The sequence below is a fragment of the Schistocerca gregaria genome, chromosome 6 (genome assembly GCF_023897955.1).
Source record: "Schistocerca gregaria isolate iqSchGreg1 chromosome 6, iqSchGreg1.2, whole genome shotgun sequence".
Taxonomy (NCBI): Eukaryota; Metazoa; Arthropoda; class Insecta; order Orthoptera; family Acrididae; genus Schistocerca; species Schistocerca gregaria.
In genome coordinates, this window is record NC_064925.1 from 213,875,116 (window position 1) to 213,894,873 (window position 19,758).

The 19,758-nt window shown below is 43.4% G+C and overlaps 1 protein-coding gene across 6 annotated transcripts in view; it reads right to left on the minus strand.

Annotated features, from left to right (window-relative positions):
* The window catches only part of LOC126278481 (transmembrane protein 26), a 113,651-nt gene that overhangs the window by 28,472 nt on the left and 65,421 nt on the right, over positions 1-19,758 (minus strand). For all 6 annotated transcript variants that reach the window (XM_049978635.1, XM_049978636.1, XM_049978633.1 and 3 more), the window contains 2 exons: positions 14,769-15,018; positions 3,640-3,739 (listed from right to left, as the gene is read on the minus strand). In XM_049978635.1, the coding sequence (XP_049834592.1) occupies positions 3,640-3,739; positions 14,769-15,018 (350 nt within the window). The remainder of the gene's footprint in view (positions 1-3,639; positions 3,740-14,768; positions 15,019-19,758) is intronic.

Consider the following 19,758-nt stretch of genomic DNA (forward strand, 5'->3'; position numbering starts at 1 on the left):
GGGGCATGGAACAACAAGTATACAGCTTGAATTCATGCAATTTTTCCGAAGTAGGTGGAAATTAAGAGGCAGGTTCCTCAAACCTTCAGCTTTGGACGCATTTCCGTTACCATCCAGCTGTCCCGAGTAAGGGCATTCACGACGGCGTCTCATTCGAGTCAGTTTTCCTAACCGAAATTCTACTGCTTTACACGTATGTACTCAACTATTCTCGGGGGTCAAGCTGAGAACTGACTTACGTTATTGTAGAACATGTAGCAACAAAACAAAAGCACAATGTGTTTATGTAGACTTGACAGACACACGTTGCCGTATGTAAAGCAGCTCCCCTTCATTAGAAAAGAACATATTTTATTCCTGAACCCGATCTGACCACCTTCACTTGCCCTGTGAGAAAAATCCCTTGTACTGGCGCTTTAAGTGTCCAAGCGACTAGTTCAAAAGAATGGCTCTAAACGCTATGGGACTTAGCTTCTGAGGTCATCAGTCCCCTAGAACTTAGAGCTACTTAAACCTAACTAACCTCAGGGCATCACACACATCCATGCCCGGGGCAGGATTCGAATCTGTGACCGTAGCAGCAGCGTGGTTCCGCACTGAAGCGCTTAGAACCGCTCGGTCACAGCGGCCGGCTAGCGGCTAGTTGCCGGGCTTTGTACATGGATGCGGCCGCTCTTTGTCTGTGCTCAGTAGGCAAAAATGGGAAATGTGACAGTATGTAGACTTTCTAAGCGGATAAATTTATTTACAAGTGCAAGTCATGGGAAGCAAACTAAAAAATGCAAAGAACTATTCACTAGCACCCACTTTTTTTTTACGAAGTCGTTATTTTGTTTGAGCTCCCCGCTATCACTTTCTCCTGCTTCAAAAGTATGAACAAATCCGTTCTCAATATCAAGTTGATAGCTTCATCTCAGACTATTTACTGCACCCAACATCTTCAGCTATTTGTTGGATGTATTCTGATCTCTGTTCTTACTGCAATTTTTAAGCTCTACAACTCCCTGAACTACTATGCAGATTATTCACTGATGTCCTATCATCCTCTCCTTTCTTCTAGTCAGCGTGTTTTCAAGTGTTCCTTTCCTTGCCGATTCCGCGAAGAACCTCGTTCCTTTCCATGTCAGTTCACCTAATTTTCCAGCATCCTTCTACAGAACCACTTCTCAAACACTTCGATTCTCTTCTTTTCCAGTGTTTCCTCAGTCCGATTCAATTTCTGACGGTACTGTGCTCCAAACGTAAATGCTCAGGCATTTATTTCTCAAATTAAGACCGAAGTACGATATTCGTAGACTTATGTTGCCCAAGATTAGCCTCCCCTGCTTGTGCTAGTCTGCTTTTTATCTCTTTCTCGCTTCGTCTATCATGCGTAATTTTGCTCCCAATACAGCACTATTGGTCTACTTCGTCTACTCTGTTGTCTCCACCGTTAAGTTAATCGCTGATCTCTCATATTTCTACCCGTCATTATTTTCATCTTTCATCGATTTATTCTCATTCCGCATTCTGTGGTCAGTGTACTGTTCATTCCACGAAGTATGTCCTATAATCTTCCTCACATTCACTGTAGATAACAATGTCACCAGAAAACATTGTCATTGATATCCTTTCGCCTTCATCCTAATTCTTCTCCTGTGATTTACGAAATTTCTTCTTCGACGAATAAATTGAACAGTAGGTGCGAAAGATTGCACGCCTGTCTTACACACTTCATAATCCTAAGACAAAGTATTTCGTTTTCCATTTTACTCTCTCGGCTCTTATAAATATTGCATATTACTCGTTTTTCCTTCAGTTGAAACCTACTTTCCTGAGAATTTCGAATATCTAATACTGTGTTACGATATCGAAGGATGTATCTACCTTGATAAATCCTATTTACATGTCTTGATTTTCCTTAAGTCTTAGCTGTGTGGGCAGCGCGTCTGAGTGCCGTGCAGTGGGCTCGAGTTCGATTCCCGGACGGGTGCGAGATTTTCTCTGCTCGTGGACTGGGTGTTGTGCTGTCATCATCATTTCATCATCAGCGACACAAAAGTCGTCCATTATGGCGAGTAAGGATTCCCAGTCATCAATGCCATACGATCATTACATTTCAGATCTTCAGCTTTCGTTCAAATAGCTCTGAGCACTATGGGACTTCTGAGGTCATCAGTTCCCTGTAACTTAGAACTACGTAACCCAACTAACCTAAAGACATCACACATATCCGTGCCCAAGGCAGGATTCGAACCTGTGACCGTAGCTGTCGCACAGTTCCAGACAGTAGCGCCTAGAACCGCTCGACCACTCCGGCCGGCATCTTCAGTTGTCTTTTTCTTCTCCTGTTAGTCTCGTCACCAACTTGGATGAATGAACTGTTAAAGTGATTGTGCTATAGTTCTTGCACTTTTCTGCCCTTGGTATCTTCGGTATTGTGCATATGATATGCTTTTTCATAATCTGATAGTATGTCTCCAGACTCATAGATTCTACAAACCAGTTCGAATAGTTGTTAGGTTGTTACTTCACTTCACGTAATGATTTTCGAAACTGTCGAAGAATGTTGCACATTCACTCCGCACATTGGATCGCAAGCCTTCCGAAGTTCTGTTTGAGTCAAACAATTGTTCCCAATGTCCCTCCCTCCCTCCCTCCCTCCGTCCAGCTAATCTGTACTTTGGCTTTATTTTGGGGTTTCTGCCTCAGTACCTAACATTGATATTGATGCTTTCTCTGTACTGTTTATTGTAATTCGCATTGACTCCAGATTGCATTTTTCCACCACCCTCATGAATTAACCCTATGACATTTACGCTAGACCATAGTCTTAGCCTGTACACTTTACTTAATGGAAAATCTTTCTCTGTCGACTAGGGAATATACTTGTACCAATAGCGACTCTAAAAATATTTGTACTAACTTTCCACTACATCCAGCAGTCAACCCAATACTTCAATTACAGTTTTGTTGTGATGGTGCTGTGATCGTCACTCGTACCATACATTAAACATAAAGAAATACTACGCCAGAGGAGCACACGATTCGAATAATCAGTTTGTATTACAAAAGACGTATCTATGTATGTATGTATGTATGTATGTATGTGTTCCAAACCAAACTTGGTACACATGTATCTTACTGTCTGTAAATCCTAGCTGTGCGGCTTAGAATCACTTACCTCTCAAAGGAGAGGAGGTGGTGGTGGTGGTGGTGGTGGTGGTGGTGGTGGTGGTGGGGGGGGGGGGGGGGGGGGGAGTGAGAAAGCAGTGTAGCCTACACTCGCGAATACTCATATTTAAGTCATCCAGTATTCAAGAGTCCAAAAAATGTGCAAATGTGTGTGATGCTAAGGTCATCAGCCCCTAAGCTTACACACTACTTAACCTAAATTATTCTAAGGACAGACACACACATCCATACCCGAGGCAGGATTCGAACCTGCGACCGTAGCAGCAGCGCAGTTCCGGACTGAAGCGCCTAGGACCGCTAGGCCACAGCGTCCGGCGACAGTAGGGGGAGGAGGAGATGGAGTAATAGAGGAATGTAATAAATAAATGCCAGTGCAATGCTGGCTACTCACCTAGTAGATTAACTATCAAAATTTCTGGTCTAAGGCTAAAAAAATAACGGTTTAGAACGAGCAGTACAACTTACAGAGGTGGCGCGCCTACTCCCAGAAGCTGGTGCTGAAGCCGAGGATTCCCTTACTGAGCTGGAGGCCGTAGAGTAGCCCGTGTCGTGACGCCGACAACGCCTGCAACACATGCACAGTAATTATGCACAGTATTTACTCGGCAAATATGGAACTGCGTAACGTGATTTAATATGGTCCTGCCCCAACGAAAGCATCTTATGTTGTCACCCGACAGTGGAAGTTTGGTGTTAAAATTAATTTTATCAGCGATCAGAAGGAGAAATTAGTGGCATTACAGACGAAAAATATAGCGGAATGTGGAAGAAAAATGTTATAACTGAGCAAGTGTATGGTGTGCAGGATGCGCACGATGCTCAAATGAATGGATGGCGAAAGAAATTTCGAACTTTTGTTGCGTTGGGGCATCAAAATAAATCAACGGCCACAGCTGAAAATTTGTGCCTGAGTGGGATTCGAACTCTCATTACTCCGCATATAACAATAATGTACAGAAGGCACTATTCTGATTGTGTGGCGGATGGAGATTTGTGGCGTACGTGAGACCTGATGGGATAGATACATACGAACATGTAGCTATTTCCTAACGGACAGACTCCAAACCTATACCAAAAATTAATGGCATTCAAATATTTACCCTTAGGAAAAAGTAGTAGACTGCACACAATAAATGTGCAATGATATCGATGAATGTGTTGTGGGTTACAACTTCTGCTATTTTATGAACGATATGACTTAATACTTACTTTTGCGAGAACTTCACAGTTTGTGGGGGGTACAAAGCTTACCGAAGACCGTCAAGCAGAACGCATGGGGTCGGGAATTTGACCAAGAGAAGGGACTGAATAGTGATGTGGTCGATCGTGCCAACTGTCCCACATTAAAGCCGTTCATCCTATAGGTACTTCGTTCAACATTTCTACGTATGTATTTACTTATCGTCCACTGAAACGACCGAAGGCCTTGAGACAGCTCGATAGCGCAGCGTGTAAGGTAGGGCGTGAGCCCGAATTCACTCTCTTTGTTCTTTGTTCCTGCATTACTTCATTACTTCACCTTTTGATAACAGATGACAATCACCTTCATTCCACTGATTTCGAAACGGATGGAACACAGATAAAACACAGTTCATTTTATATTAAATGGACAATAGGCAAATATAACTAAATTTATGGCGTTACGATTTACGATTTTAAGTGTGCTAGTCGTTGGAGTACAGGGACGGCCGCAGCGTGCAAAACATCTTACGAACACAACATGCTGATCTAGCTGTCTCCGAAGTGCTCAGCACTTGCCGCTCTTGATCGGTCCTTCTCGGTATTTTCGTGAACAATGCGATTCCAGCATTTGGTCCAGCTGGTTTTTGGTCGCCACGACTTTCTTCAGTTCTATGTATGAAGATAGTAACTGTTCTCGAAAGAACAGATACCACTGATGACCTTGCAGCTTCTCTAGAATAAAACGATAGGTAATTGAAATTCTCAGCTGCCGACAGGCGAAGTTGATATACCTCGACGGGGACAGCTGAAAATGTGTGCCCCGACCGGGTTTCGAAACCGGAACCTCTTGCTCACATGTAAGCAGATCCCGGGTTCGAAACCCGGTCGGGGCACACATTTTCAGCGGTCCCCATCGAGGTATATCAGCAACACCTGTCGGCAGCTGAGGGTTTCAATTAATTACTTTTTCTTTAGTTCGGCTGAACTGTGTGTAGACGCTCTTTGTCCTTCGCTAATTGTTCATGATATAAAGGAGATTCATAGATCCAGTGTCTGTCTGTACAAAAATAGGCGGTCTAGCCATCTATCGTCACAATCCTTTAAAAATACATGGGAATCAGAGAAGACGGATGGCAACTCGCAGTATCTATTATGTAGTCGCTTAACGACAGATATCACGAATTTATCATGAAACGGCATTACAACGCCATGAAGAAAGAATTTGAAGATTTTGTTTACGATGAAAGAGATCGACAAATGATGTGTACGGGACTCACCGTTCTGTACATCAAGAAGCACTTTGTGTTGAATGTGCAGACATGAAAAACGTATTTGAACTATTGGTGCGATAGTATATTTTCAGAAGTCGCACGCATTATTCCATTGTCAGTTGCAACAGTTTTAAACGGAACTGAATGAAGGGTACAGATACTTTATGTATTACTGCAAAGTACATTAGTTAAGTCAAAGTACGTGCCTAGAATGACTTTTTGTTTTCACAGCCACTGTTGTTGAATTTCAGAAGGAAAAAGTAAGAACGAAATCAGAATATCCGGAATGGACGGACTGCAGAGCTTTCATTTTAAATAGACTCAGATTACCATCATCTACCGTCTCTTCCGACAACTATCCCCGATTCTGTCTCAGCTGCTCCACCATTCGGCCATAAACACCCAAAACACTCCTTCCTCTTACCCAGCTGCCAACCTTCCAAAAATTCAACCTGCAGGGAACGACACCAAGCTAGTCCCAATTTCCCCCACGAGAAATGGAACACAATTTACGAAACATCGTACTTCACACTTTTTGTGTACATGACTAGCATTTTACCATCACGAGGTTGGCACGGGACTAAAAAAAGGGCTACTTCGACTGTTGGGCCTTTGTGCACCATGATGTCTGTGGTACAATACTCTCTCATTCGATAAACCGAATTTTTGGAACAGACGGAGTGACTTGCCATTTTAAGTCAGCGCAAAAGATCAAAACTGCCATGCTCATATTTATCTTTAGGACGTGGCAAGACGGACGCAGCATTCACTTTGAAGAACGCTGGCCACGTTCATACAAGGGCAGCACAGGGCCTAAAGCCCGGCTTCCGCGAAAGTCTCTGGAGACCCCATGGAGACTTAATGAGATTCACAGACTGCCCTCTGTCGTTAAAGGGGACTTGCGACCATGCTGTAGACCAACTGCATTGCTAGGAGGGCATAAAGCTTTCTCTCTGAATACACTTTTCCAGTGCCCGCCAAGATGATTGCAAACTCAGATAGTTTCTAATCAGATGCTCCGGTCCACTCTGCCAAACACACGTAACTACTTGTTGTAGCAGAAGGAAAATAACAAAAAAGCCAAAGAAAATAAAATTTTATTGAGGACTCAGATACACGTTCTTGACGAAAGGAATGTTGAGTTCCAGATCCATGAGATAAAGATTCCACACGAGAAACGTCTTATGAAAACATTGGAAAACAACAAAAACTAAATTTTGATACGTTTGTTGCTTTTGTGCGATTAAGTTTGCTACCATTTTGCTGGTCTACCGAATACCTGCCGGAAACAACGTTGTAACCCTCTCTTTTCTAAGAAACCGGTTTGTCACGTATAAACGTTGTATGTGCTAAGAGTAAGGCGTGTATGAAGTTATGTTGGCAAACATGTACATTAAGCGCCATTTTCGTTTTTTTTTTCCTATTCTTCGCGAGGTGCTCGGATGCAGAAACGTTGTAAACATGGAGCAGGAACGTTGTGTGATGTTAAATCAGAGCATGTGCGAAGACATAAATTGGGGCGGAAACGGAAATTAAGTATATTGAATGGAATAGGAATGCGAAGAAACACAAACGGACTTCGGAGCAACGATATTTGGTCCACAATAGCTTACCAGTACCTGGTAAAATCCCTGCTGAACAGGTGGGTGCATAAACGTTGTACGCCAATCTAACAAAATTTCTGTGAAATGGGAGATTCCATACGTTATCCGCAAACATTATATTGTAATGCGTTGTCATAGCCTTTACCTTTGACATTGTGGTTAACTATACTTGTCATTACGCCGTGCTCCCTTTATAGATTGCTACCTGCAGACGTAGATACCAGTGTAAAAACACTAAAAATGGAGGACAACAGAAAGCTTTTTCAAGAATTTTACATTATAATGCACAAACCAGACATTTGGCTTCGTCGTGCACTGAAATAGTAGACATCAAACGTAGGGAGCCTGAGGAGGCCATTTCGCGCAGACACTGCACATTCGAGTACTTTTTACGAAGAGCAGAGAAAATTCAGGTATATCAAAAAACGTTGTGCATGATATATAGGATTACAGCTAGACGTGTACAGATGCTCCAAGGGAAGATGAATTGTGGCGTGCCGTTAGAAGACAGAACGGGTAAGCATGTGAATCATCCAAATAAGCTGCAGGACAGCTTGAAGGACGTGATAAGAAACCACACTGAGAAGCTACCAAAACAAGGAAGCCACTACTCAAGACGTAAGAATGAAAAGCTCTGCTTGAGATCGGATTTGAATATTTCTAAACTTTGCCGACTCTTTAAAGAAGATAATCCGACAGTACAGTGAAAGAGCTTACAGGGGACAATATAATTTTCGCTATGGAGTATCACGTTCGGATTCATGTGGGTATTGTGACAGACTGTTCCTGCAGTTAGTTAACAGTAAAAATGAAACAGAGAGAAAGAAAATCGACGAAGACAGCAAACTGCACAATTTACATGCGGAAGCAGCGTATTCAACCCTGGAGAAGGATATAGCTAAAGCTAAAGCAAACGAAACCTATATTGTGATATGCACAGACCTCCAACAGGTTCTGTATTGTCCTACCCTTACCCATCCTGCGGTTTTTTATCAACGTCAGCTGTCAACCTACAATCAGGCAATACACAACGTTGGTGACAATAAGGTGTGGATATGTGTATGGCCTAAAACTGTTGCTAAGCGGAGATCAGCGGAAATTACTTCGTGCCTTCTGAAGTACGTTACATTTACATTTTCAGTACTAAACCCGTGTAAAGAAAGAACTTTAGGGTGTCGTCAGATCGATGTACAGCACAGAACAATAACTGGAAAACTATTGTTTTGTATCAATATCTTTTGAACATTAAGTATTTCACCTGTGTGGAGCAAAAGTTTCTTATCACGGGACACAGCTTTTTGCCTTGTGATTTCGCATTAATTGAGAGAAATAAGAAGAACTACTCTGTGTATGAACCATTTGAATGGGTTCAGGCAATAGCTACGGCACGAGCAAACAACTCGTTTCTGGTTTCTTACATGGAGCAGGACGATTTTATTGATTTAAGGGGTATTGAAAAGCACATCCGCAAAGATGCAAAATAACGGATTATGTTTGGATGAAGATATCTTCAGACTCCCCAACATTACTTCAGTGCCTCAAGAGCCATAACTACTTGCAGCATTGGTACTCAGCAAACTTAGCAAAACGCTCCAAGGGTAAAATTAGTATTGCAGTTCCGCCCATGGTGTTTAGACTATATGGTGAGCCATTGCCTGTCTCTGCGGAAAAGATAGTTAATCTGCTAAACACGTGTAGCTGTATTCCTGAAAAATACAGAGAGTTTTATGAGAACCTAAAGATAAAGTAAAGTGACAGTGTCATGGTCGGTCACGGAAAACTTACGTTTGCAACAATACGTCTTGTGTGCAGTGAATAATCATGTTACACAGTGGGAACTATTAATAATGTTTCGTTTAACTGCGTGTGCAGTATCGATTCTGTTTGGTTATATTCTTGTGAAATGAAAATGAAAGTTTATCACTATAAACCCTTCTTTTGTAACAATATTTTCACCTTCAGTCTAACACCCAGAGGTTCGACTTTGTATAATGCAAATTGTATTTACGCCTAATCAGAATAAAACCAATAAACAGTATTAGAGGTTAAATAATATCAGTAGTATGAACGTTGTAACCCACAAAAATGTGCTTCTCTCGTTAGAGTTTTAACATTTTGCATGGATGCCGAACGAAAATCTGTAATATCTTGCTTTTCAGGTCACGTACTGCCACAATTTGTACACATTAATCAGTAATGGACTAATTTCGAGTGATTGTGAATGCTATTTCTGCCGTTCGTAAATCTGTTGCATAAGTAATGGTTTTTCGCGCTTCCTGTACAATTTGTATTTTGAGGGTTACAACGTTTTTGCCGGCAGGTATTCAACTGAGTATTGTAAATTAACAGGGTTATTACGATTTACGCGATTTTTTACTAAACAAGTTTTTGTGATGTCATTATAGTTATTTTGAGAAGCAGTCTATGAAAAACAAGTTAACATTTTAAGAAGTTATGCTTATGGAACTTCCTGGCAGATTAAAACTGTGTGCCGGGCCGAGACTCGAACTCGGGACCTTCGCCTTTCGCGGGCAAGTGCTCTACCATCTGAGCTACCCAAGCACGTTTGGAACGTAGGAGACGAGATACTGGCAGAAATAAAGCTGTGAGGACGGGGCGTGAGTCGTGCTTGGGTAGCTCAGATAGTGGAGCACTTGCCCGCGAAAGGCAAAGGTCCCGAGTTCAAGTCTCGGTCCGGCACACAGTTTTAATTTGCCAGGAAATTTCATTTCAGCGCACACTCCGCTGCAGAGTCAAAATGTCATTCTGAAGTTATGCTCACGTTATTCTGGGTTTTGAGAAATGAGGCCGATAAAATTATACGATCATAAATTACTGCTAATTGGGATACGACTGATGACTGACAAAATTTTTGTAGTGTGTCCGGTCTGGACCACAAAGAATAACGAGAACTTATTTGCCCACTTGGAGGCTGGATAGTCCACGCTTCAGGATCTCGCAAGACTGCCGTAAAGACGGTTTTCGGAAATCGTACAGTGCATTGACCCAGATAAGCATAAAAATTATTGTGTTTATGTATCTTAGAATGTACAGGGTCCAGTTACATTGCGCCCGCCGCCTATGGTCAACGTCCAATAATCGCTCACAAGCAGCAGCTGCCTGGCACCAACAGCAGTGGAGGGTATATAAAACGAGTGGGGAGGACGCACAAAATAGTGCACTCGTCACCGATGTGCGGTAAAGGAGATTTATCTGAGGCCCGAAAGTACATCAATTTCTTACAGGCCAAGGACGGGAACATTTTCCTAAACGGCTAAGCTTGTGAACTGTGTGCCGCCGTGGTTAAAGTATACTGCACAAGGCAAAATGGCGCTATCCAAAATCGGTTCCTTAGTGCGAGAAGGATTATTGAGTCAACATCGAGGTCATTAAGGGTGGCGCAGAAGTTCGGATTGGGTCAAGATGGAGAAGCAAATCGACCGCACCCTTGCAAAGGAACTATCTCGGTATTTGCTTGGAGTGATTTAGTGAAATTACGGAAAACCTAAATTTGAAGGGCCGGACGCGGGTTTGAGCCACAGCCCTCCCGAATGCAAACCAATACGCTATCGCCTGCGAAGTCTGGTGCACCATTGGCCATGGATGAAAGGGGTAACGACGTATGCGGATATGTGTACGGACGAATAAACGTGCGAACGTAGCTGTGTACTAGCCTCCGCAGCAGCTATTTTGACTGCTGTCCATCGGCGCCGCAACTAGAAGAGTGCCAATAGATGGCAGTTTCAAATGAATCACGTTTTATGATCCTTCGTAAGCCTGAAAGCAAACTTCACGCAACAATCATCGGAAGGGTCCACGCCTCAGGAGGTGATGTTATAGTCTCGGGAATGTTTTCGTGGTATTCCTTTGGTGATCTCGACATTCTTGAAGGCACAACTGATCAACACAAATATGCATCTTTCCTCATCACAATATCACCTATCAGCAAGACAGTGCCGTGTACCACAAAGCGCGCAGTGTACATTCGTGGTTTGAAGAGCCACGTCGACTGGACTGTTCAAGAAATGAATCCTCAACCGAAAAAACCTACCTCATATGGCCGCGGCAATGGAGTCGACTTCGCTCCACATCCCCGTCGGTACCATCCAGAATCTCATAGACTCTGTTCCTTTAAGTTTTGCGTTGCAGATGATGGTTATTTAGGCTTTTGTCAGATGGTCCCATTAATTGTACTGGATCGTGTAAGTATGTAAGTTCCTCAGCTCGCTCCTAAATCAGTTGGTCGAGTTCAACCAAACTTGGTACACACATCACTGTGTGGAAAGTTGCATTGTGGGGGTGCAAGGAAAACTACTGCCAAGAAATTAAAAATTATAAAGGAACACATCGACTAGACATGTCCGTATGTAGGAGAAGCTGCGGGCAAAACGCTGGTGCCTAATAACTAACGTATTACGACATGATTTGTTTGTTCAAACGATAACTGAAGGTATTGAGGGAAGAAAGAATTGCAGAGGCAGTCCCAGCTATGACTGTGCAGGATGTCTTTGTTAAACAGGTACAAATTGCAGAAAAAGGTTGCTGAGAGAATAAGAACCGAATAAGATCTTTGACAGTGTAGATTTCAGTGATCACACATAACACATCAGTACTGTACTGGGGTTCTAGTTCCACGCTCAAGAGGGCAGTGACCTGGTAGACGATTCTTCGTATCACCAAATGCACTACTTCCAGCAGGAAAGGCAGAGCCACCTATAGGAAATGTAGGAGAGGCGTTGTGAAAGGATGCCGTGTCTCACGAGGCGGTCCCAAATAATTCACCCCCCCCCCCCCCCCCCCCCACACACACACACACAGTGTAGCTGAACCGGTGCTGAAATTTCGCTGTCACTATACAATTTGGATCATTCGTAAGCGAACATAGGCGATACCGCCCCTCATAAAGTTGCCTCATTTGTGAATAGTGTGGACGACAGTAATCCCTGAACCGTGATTGTCATGTGAGACGAACCAGGCAAAACCTTCGACGCGAAGTCCGCAGGTATTTGGCCTGCATTCGTAAGTGATAATGATAATGGCCGTTGTCATCGGAAGTTTTCCATATGATCGTCTGGCTTAACCGTTCCTGGTGGGCCATTACATCGTAGTGACACCGAGATCACTGTCAAAGTTATCATCTCCAGATTCAACTGACTGTACCTCCCTTGGAACGCGTTTCCTGCTGTAAGTCCGTATGACGGTACATTGAAAGTTTTTACCTTTTGACCATATAATTACAACTGAATCAAACAAGTCTTGTCTCATGCGCGTTTCGCTTTTATTTATTGTAAAGCACCTTCAGTATCCTGGAATATGTACACATTTCTGTTTATGCTATTTAGTTTTCATTAAAATGTTGTATAGGTAAGTTATAAACAGTTCTGACAATTAGCATTTCTAAAATGTAATAATTTAAAGTTATGCTTACAGGTTTCGTGGGTGGTGTTCCACATGTTGAGTTTTTGCCCCTTTGTTAGTGCTCCACTACTTCTTATAATTGCCTCTTGCAAACTTTTGTTTTCAGGCTTCACGGCACTGGGAACTAAACAGTTGTTTTGATGTTAAGTTTTGATTAGTGTTACCAACAGTCGAATGTTATTGCCAATGATCGAATGTTATTACCAACTATTGAATGTGTTTTGTAATAACTACGAACTGTTTGTGCGGCTGTGTGTGTGTGTGTGTGTGTGTGTGTGTGTGTGTGTGTGTGTGTGTGTGTGTGTGTGTACACTATCACCTAAACATATCAAAACCAAATACCATTCCACACACAAACTGAGACAAAAACCATACACACGTATTTTAGAGAGAACATACGATCACTGGCAATAACATTGGCAGTCGGCTAAACCCCTCAAAACATCGAAGTAAGAGTTTAGTTCATAGTGCCGTGATGTGTGAAAATAAGAGTTTTCAAGAGGCGATAATAAGAACAGCGCTAACAAAGTAACAAAAACACAACATGTAGAACGACACAATTATTATTACATAATATAAAAGCTAATTACCAGAACCGTTTATAACCTAAACACAAAACATCCTCAATGTAAGCTAAATAACATGAGCAAAAATGTCTTCACATTCCAGGTCACTGAAGCAACCTTGCAAACAAATAAATAAATACGAAACACGTATGGCACAATAACTATGTTACATTGAGCTGTAATGACATGGTCCAAAAGTAAAAATTATCAATGTACCATAATATTAAGACAGTGCAGTTTTCCATTTTACACTGAAGCACCAAGTTAAGTGGTAAAGGCATGTGTATTCCAGTACACAGATATGTGAACAGGTAAAACTCGGCACTGCAGTCGGCAACACCTATATAAGAAAACAAGTGTCGGGCGAAGTTGCTAGATCGGTTATTGCTGGTACAGTGGTAGGTTATCAAGATGTAAGTAGGTTTGAATGTGATGTTACAGTCGACGCACGAACTGTGAGACCCATTATCACCGAGGTAGCGATGAACTTGGGATTTTCCCATACGACCATTTCACGAGTGTAATGTCAATATCAGAAATCCGGTGAAATATCAAATCTCCGACATCACTGCGCCCAGAGAAAGATCCTGCAAGAACGTGACCATTCTCTTCAGAATGGTTCAGCGTGACAGAAGTGTAAACCCTCCGCAAATTGCTGCAGTTTTCAGTGCTGAGCCATCAACAAGTGTCAGCGTGCGAATCATAGAACGAAAGATTATCGATATTGGCATTCGTAGCAGAATGCCTACTCGTGTACCCTTGAAACCTACACGACACAAAGCCTTACGCCTCGCCTGGATCCGACATCGGACTGTTGATGACTGGAAACATGTTGCCTAGTCGGATGAGTGTCGTTTCGAATTGTATCGAGCAGATGGACGTGTATGGGTATGGAGACAACCTCACGAATCCATGGATCCTGCATGTCAGCGGGAGACTGTTCAAGCTGGTAGAGGCTCTGTAAATGTATGGGGTGTGTGCAGTTTAAGTGATAAGGGGCCCCTGATAAGTCTAGATACGACTCTGACAAGTGACGCGTACGAAAGCATCCTGTGTGAACACTTGCATCCATACATGTACATTGTGCATTCCGACGGACTTGGGCAATTACAGCGGGACAATGCGACACGCCACACGTCCGGAAGTGCTACAGAGTGGATTCAGGAAGACTGCTGACTTTAAACACTTCCGCTAGCCACCAACTCCAAAGACATGTACATTATTGAGCACAATTGAGATGCCTTACAACGTGCTGTTCAGAAGAGATCTCCACCCCCCACCCCCCGTCAAACTGTTACGGATTTATGAACACTTCTGCAGGATTCTTGGTGTCAGTTCCCTCCAACACTACTTCAGGCATTAGTCGAGTCCAAGCCACGTCGTGTTGCGGCAATTCCGCGAGCTAGCGGGGGCCCTACGCGATATTATGCAGGTGTACCAGTTTCTTCTGTACAATAGGTTGAAATAGCCGCCTCCTGAAAAAGTTACCTTATCTTCTGGTACACCCTGCTTATCTTCAAATGGGGGTGAACGAATTTCTATGACGGCCTTACCTGGAGGGGGCCCTGGTGCGCCGGCCAGTGCAAGCGGTGGCGGAGCCACTTGCAGCGTCTACGACTGCGATTTGGCTGCCGCGGCGCCCGGCACAGGCAGACAGGGCCACGCCCCCCGCCTCTACGTCGCTGCCGCCCCCGCTGCTGCTGCTGTTGGTGCTGGAGGCGGTCGACTCGTCGCTGGAGGCCGACTCTCCGTCCTCTCTCAGGACCTTCCTGGCTAGCGCTGCCCGCAAGCGCGCCCTACGGGCTGCCTGCGGACACACGGTGAGGATGGAAGTGACGAGAGCTGAACACGCTTCTGCGAACGTGATTCAAGTAAGGGCACGTTTATCCCGAACCTGCGATATAAGATAAGAACTTCGAAGCAAGCAGCGACTAAAGCAAAGCCTAGCTTATTCATTGTGAAGCGTTCCACACTTACAACTGTACACTGCAAACAGTCCTTACATTAATTTTCAGGACGTTGTTTCTTTCAACTCGCTAAGGAAAGAAGAAATACAGAACATTTATTTAATTCCTACTTAACGTAATTTTTACTTCACTTCGACCAAGTGAAGTGTGACTCCGAAAGGATAGCGTTGCTTTTTGGAAACGCTCGATGTGCAGTATGCCTAAGACGACATTCTTCATGAATCTTCCATATTCCTACTACGGCACACAGGATGTAACAGAATGAAAAAAACATTTTACTTAATGTTCCCAAATTCGTCTCTGATGCGCACACGAAGTGCCAATCGATGTCCTTCCAGGTTTGTTAGGGACTGCTGTTCGTAAATAAGCCTTAACCCAACAAACAATTTTTATTTGCTTCATTTTTTATCTTTACTCATTCTCGTGGAATACACTACTGTTCTCTCTAGTTTTACAACATTGTACTGTTTTTAAAAAAATTTACTCGCATTACTCAATCACTACAGTCCAAATGGTCATGTGCCCATCACAGAAACAGTAACAGTAACATTTTGACTGGTAGCATGCAGCAGTGGTTTTACAAGCGAGAGGACTTACAGATCCGAAGGCTTAGCTGTGACTTTCTTCGACCTTGTACGAATTTTGTGTGACTTTTTCCTTATTTATGGTAGGACTTGCAAACGTGCGTTAAGAGGACAGATTAGTGGGCTTCTCATCGTGTGCAGCGGTACGCGGCTGACGTTACATGTCTACCGCCAACGACTTCTGAAAAATTTCGGTTTCACGAATACCTTTTTACCCGCTAGTACATTGACAAGAGCTTGAACTCTAACTCGAATCACTGTTCTGGATGTGTGTGGAGCCATCACACTTTGCCAGTGGCGTCTTATCACTTGAAGCAAAAGAAGCAGCAACCACTGGAAGTTGCATAGCTTTAACAGTCCTTTTAGCTTCGCCATATGGCATGGGTTTCGTAATTTCCAGCTCCTGAAGTTTTCTTTCCTCCTGATTCCTAGAGAAGATTACGCATTTTGAAGAAGTCTACAAGAATCACCTGCTTCGTGAGCCGAGCCTCCACAATTTCCACACATAGCCCTCCTTTTACAATCCATAACCATATCACCAAATGTTTGACATTTGAAGCATAGCATTAGGACGGGAACAAACAGTCGAACCTTAAGAGGGATATTACCTGCAAGAAAATGTTAAAGTAATTCCAGAGTTTTAAATGTCAGAATACATGTTGCAGAGTTTTCAAACTTGGCTTTCCTTATATACACTGAAGCGCCACGGAAACTGGTGTACTCATGCCTATTCTAATACAGAGATATGCAAGAAGAGTGTAGAGCAGTTGTTAGATCCGATAAGGCTGCAGCAGTGTTATGTTATCAAGGTTTAAGTGAGTTTGAATGTGGTGTTCTACGCGACGCATAAACAATGGGACATAGAATCTCCCATGGGATTTTTCCATACGACCATTTAACGAGCGTACCGTAAATATCAGAAATCCGGTAAAATATCAAATCTTCGACATCGCTGCGGTCAGTGAAAGATCCTGTAATAACGACACCAATGACGACGCAAAAGAATCGTTCAGCCTGACAGAAGTGCAACCCTTCCGCAAATTGCTTCAAATTTAAATGCTGGGCCATCAACAAGTATCAGCTTGCGAACCACTCAACGAAACATAGACATGGGCTTTGGGATCCGAAGGCGAACTGGTGTACCCTTGCTGTTTGCACGGCACAAAGCTTTACGCCTCGCCGACAGTGGACTCTTGATGACTGGAAACATGTTGCCTGGTTGGACGAGACTCGTTTTAAATTCTATCGAGCTGGTGGGCGTGTACCGGTATGGAGACAATCTCACGCACCCATGGACCCTTGCATGTCAGCAGGGTACTGTTCAAGGTGGTGGAGGCTCTGTAATGCTGTTAGGGTGATATGGGACCCCCTCATACGTCGATATACGACTGTGACAGGTGACACATTCGTAAGCATCCTGTCTGATCACCTGCATCCAGTCATGTCCATTGTGCATTCTAGCGGAGTTGGGAAATTCGAGCATGACAATGCGAAACCCCACATTTCCAGAATTGCTACGGATTGACTCCGGGAACACTGTTCTAAGCTTAAACACTTCCGCTGGCCGCCAAACTCACCAAAGATGAAAATTATTGAGCATATCTGGGATGCCTTGCAATATGCTGTTCGGAAGAGATCTCAACCCCTCCCTAATCTTACGCTTTTATGGACAGCCCTGCAGGATTCATGATGTAAGTTCCCTCCAGCCCTACTTTAGACAATAGTAGGGTCCATGCCGCGCCATGTTGCGGCATTTCTGCGGGCTCACGGGGGACCTGCGCGATATTAGGCACGTGTACCAGTTTCTTTAGCTCTTCACTGTATTTCTGCACTTGTATGACACCCATATTTTTCTTTCACGCAACTCTGTGCGGTCATATGGGAATAATCATCTTGGGGCTGAAGCTCTATTGTCCGAATTTGCTTTAACAATACATACGTATTTGGATGGGGTTCACCTTTAGCATAACAATTTTGTTTTTTATCCCGAACACGTTTCACTGCAGTTGCAACGTCATCAGTGGGCTTTTATTTTATGGCTGTTAAACATAAAGAATGTTCTTTACTGTTTGTATACATGAAAAGATTAATTTTTAAAATCGTAATTATAGATGTTTCAAGAAAAAATCTGTAATTACGATTTTAAGAACTGATGAGCCTGCAACTGCAGTGAAATATTTTTGGGATAAAAAACGAAATTGTGTTTTGCTGAAGGAGGATCCCATACAAACACACATGTATATGGGAATACGTAACCATGCGTTTACAGAAGTTAATTGTTACCTAACTCAGTCACCACAGGGTAGTCACCCAAAGCCGTGCATTCCAGAAGCTTAGGTACTTGGTTTGACGTGGCAGTATCAACAAGAAGGGAGACAATGCGAAGTCTTAACACTTTGAGAACCCAGTAGTACAAACCCTTGCTTTGTGAATGTAGGAAAGGGAAACCTTCTCAAAGGTTCCCTCCGCTCTCTTGATAACAATAGAAGTGTTATGGCAAACAAATGACTTGTTAGTATAATTCTGAGGTACTACCCGAAGGTACACCTGTCTTATTAGGAGGAGATTAGAATTTAAGTTGCTCCAGAGGGGTCCAAAGACTCACTAGGAAAACGTACGTGGACCCACCGACCCAGGCAGAACCCTACGTAATCGAACAAGCCTTATACAAATGGGGGACGGAAGGTCCCCTAGAGGTTGTCCGCTGCAGACTGTTTTACCTCAACAGCCATTCGTCTCATCAGCACGTACACACCTTGATGTTGAAAGTCTTTTATGGGGGTTTGTACCCTCCTCAGGGCCATGAATCCAAGGCCCGTGTCCTCCGAAACACACAACTTTCCATTGCCACCCCTCAAGATGGTCTCTGAAGTCAGTCTGGCGGCGATGGCCAGTCTCCAGCTCGGGAAACTTCGGGTCGCTATACCGTACCCTACTATTGCTGGTGTGGCTCCCTGGGAAAAACACAGGCCACACTTCCCTTAAGTTGTGGGACACTTATCGTCAGGCCCCTACGAAGAGAGCTAGCTGGTTTGGATGAGCTGCCACAAGACTCGTTTAAATCCTATAGAGCGGGTGGACGTGCACGGGTATGGAGACAATCTCACGCATCCATGGACCCTTGCAAGTCAGCAAAGGACTGTTCAAGCTGGTCCGGCACTAAAGGTGCCTCCGGGAGGGGTCTTCTTATGGTAAGACCATTGTGCAACAAGATTGACAGATTGTCAGAGGAGCGTACATGTGCTGGCTTTTCTGCAGACAGTTCTACTGAATATGTCCTTTCTGACTGCGGGTTTGTGGAACTTCGGCCGTTCACTTCCGCAATAAAATTAAACACCTGCAGCCGTTCTTTCGATGTTATTTATTTTACAGCAACCAGTTTAGGTGACTCAATACACCGTTTTCAGGCGTTATCTGACGCTGTGGAGGTTAACTCCAATAGAGTACACGATCCCATCAGTGGCCAACATAGGTAAGACCACTTACTCGCAGTGAATGCTAGATTTCAAAGATTGGCATCAGCGAGAAGTGCCACGATATCTGTTAAGTTGCAATGCTAAGTTGATCTTCGCTCTTTAATTGTTGGTAGATTTCCTGGCGACTGTTTTTCTGTTTTCACCGCAACCAACTATAGTGATCTAACAGTATAGTAACACTATAGTGTCATGACGAATTCATGTTTTGTGTGCTTGTAAACGGAAAAAATAGGTAACATAACCATTGTATCTGAACACTAACAACTATGATATGCTTTCACATAACCTTGTTATTTCTGTGTGTAGTTCATACCATAGCCGCTGATTATCTCCGCTCATGCATGCCTACAACGCCGTCATTGTTTGGCAGACAGATAACATTGTTCCACCCCTTACGTGCTTCCTCAAAAGTAAGGAGAAAATTCTCCTTCTGTGGTTTTCTCTGCACTTCGTTCTTCTCTGAAGTCGAAGCTTAACTTAGCACAGACAATTTGTATCGACTTCTCTTGGTATCGA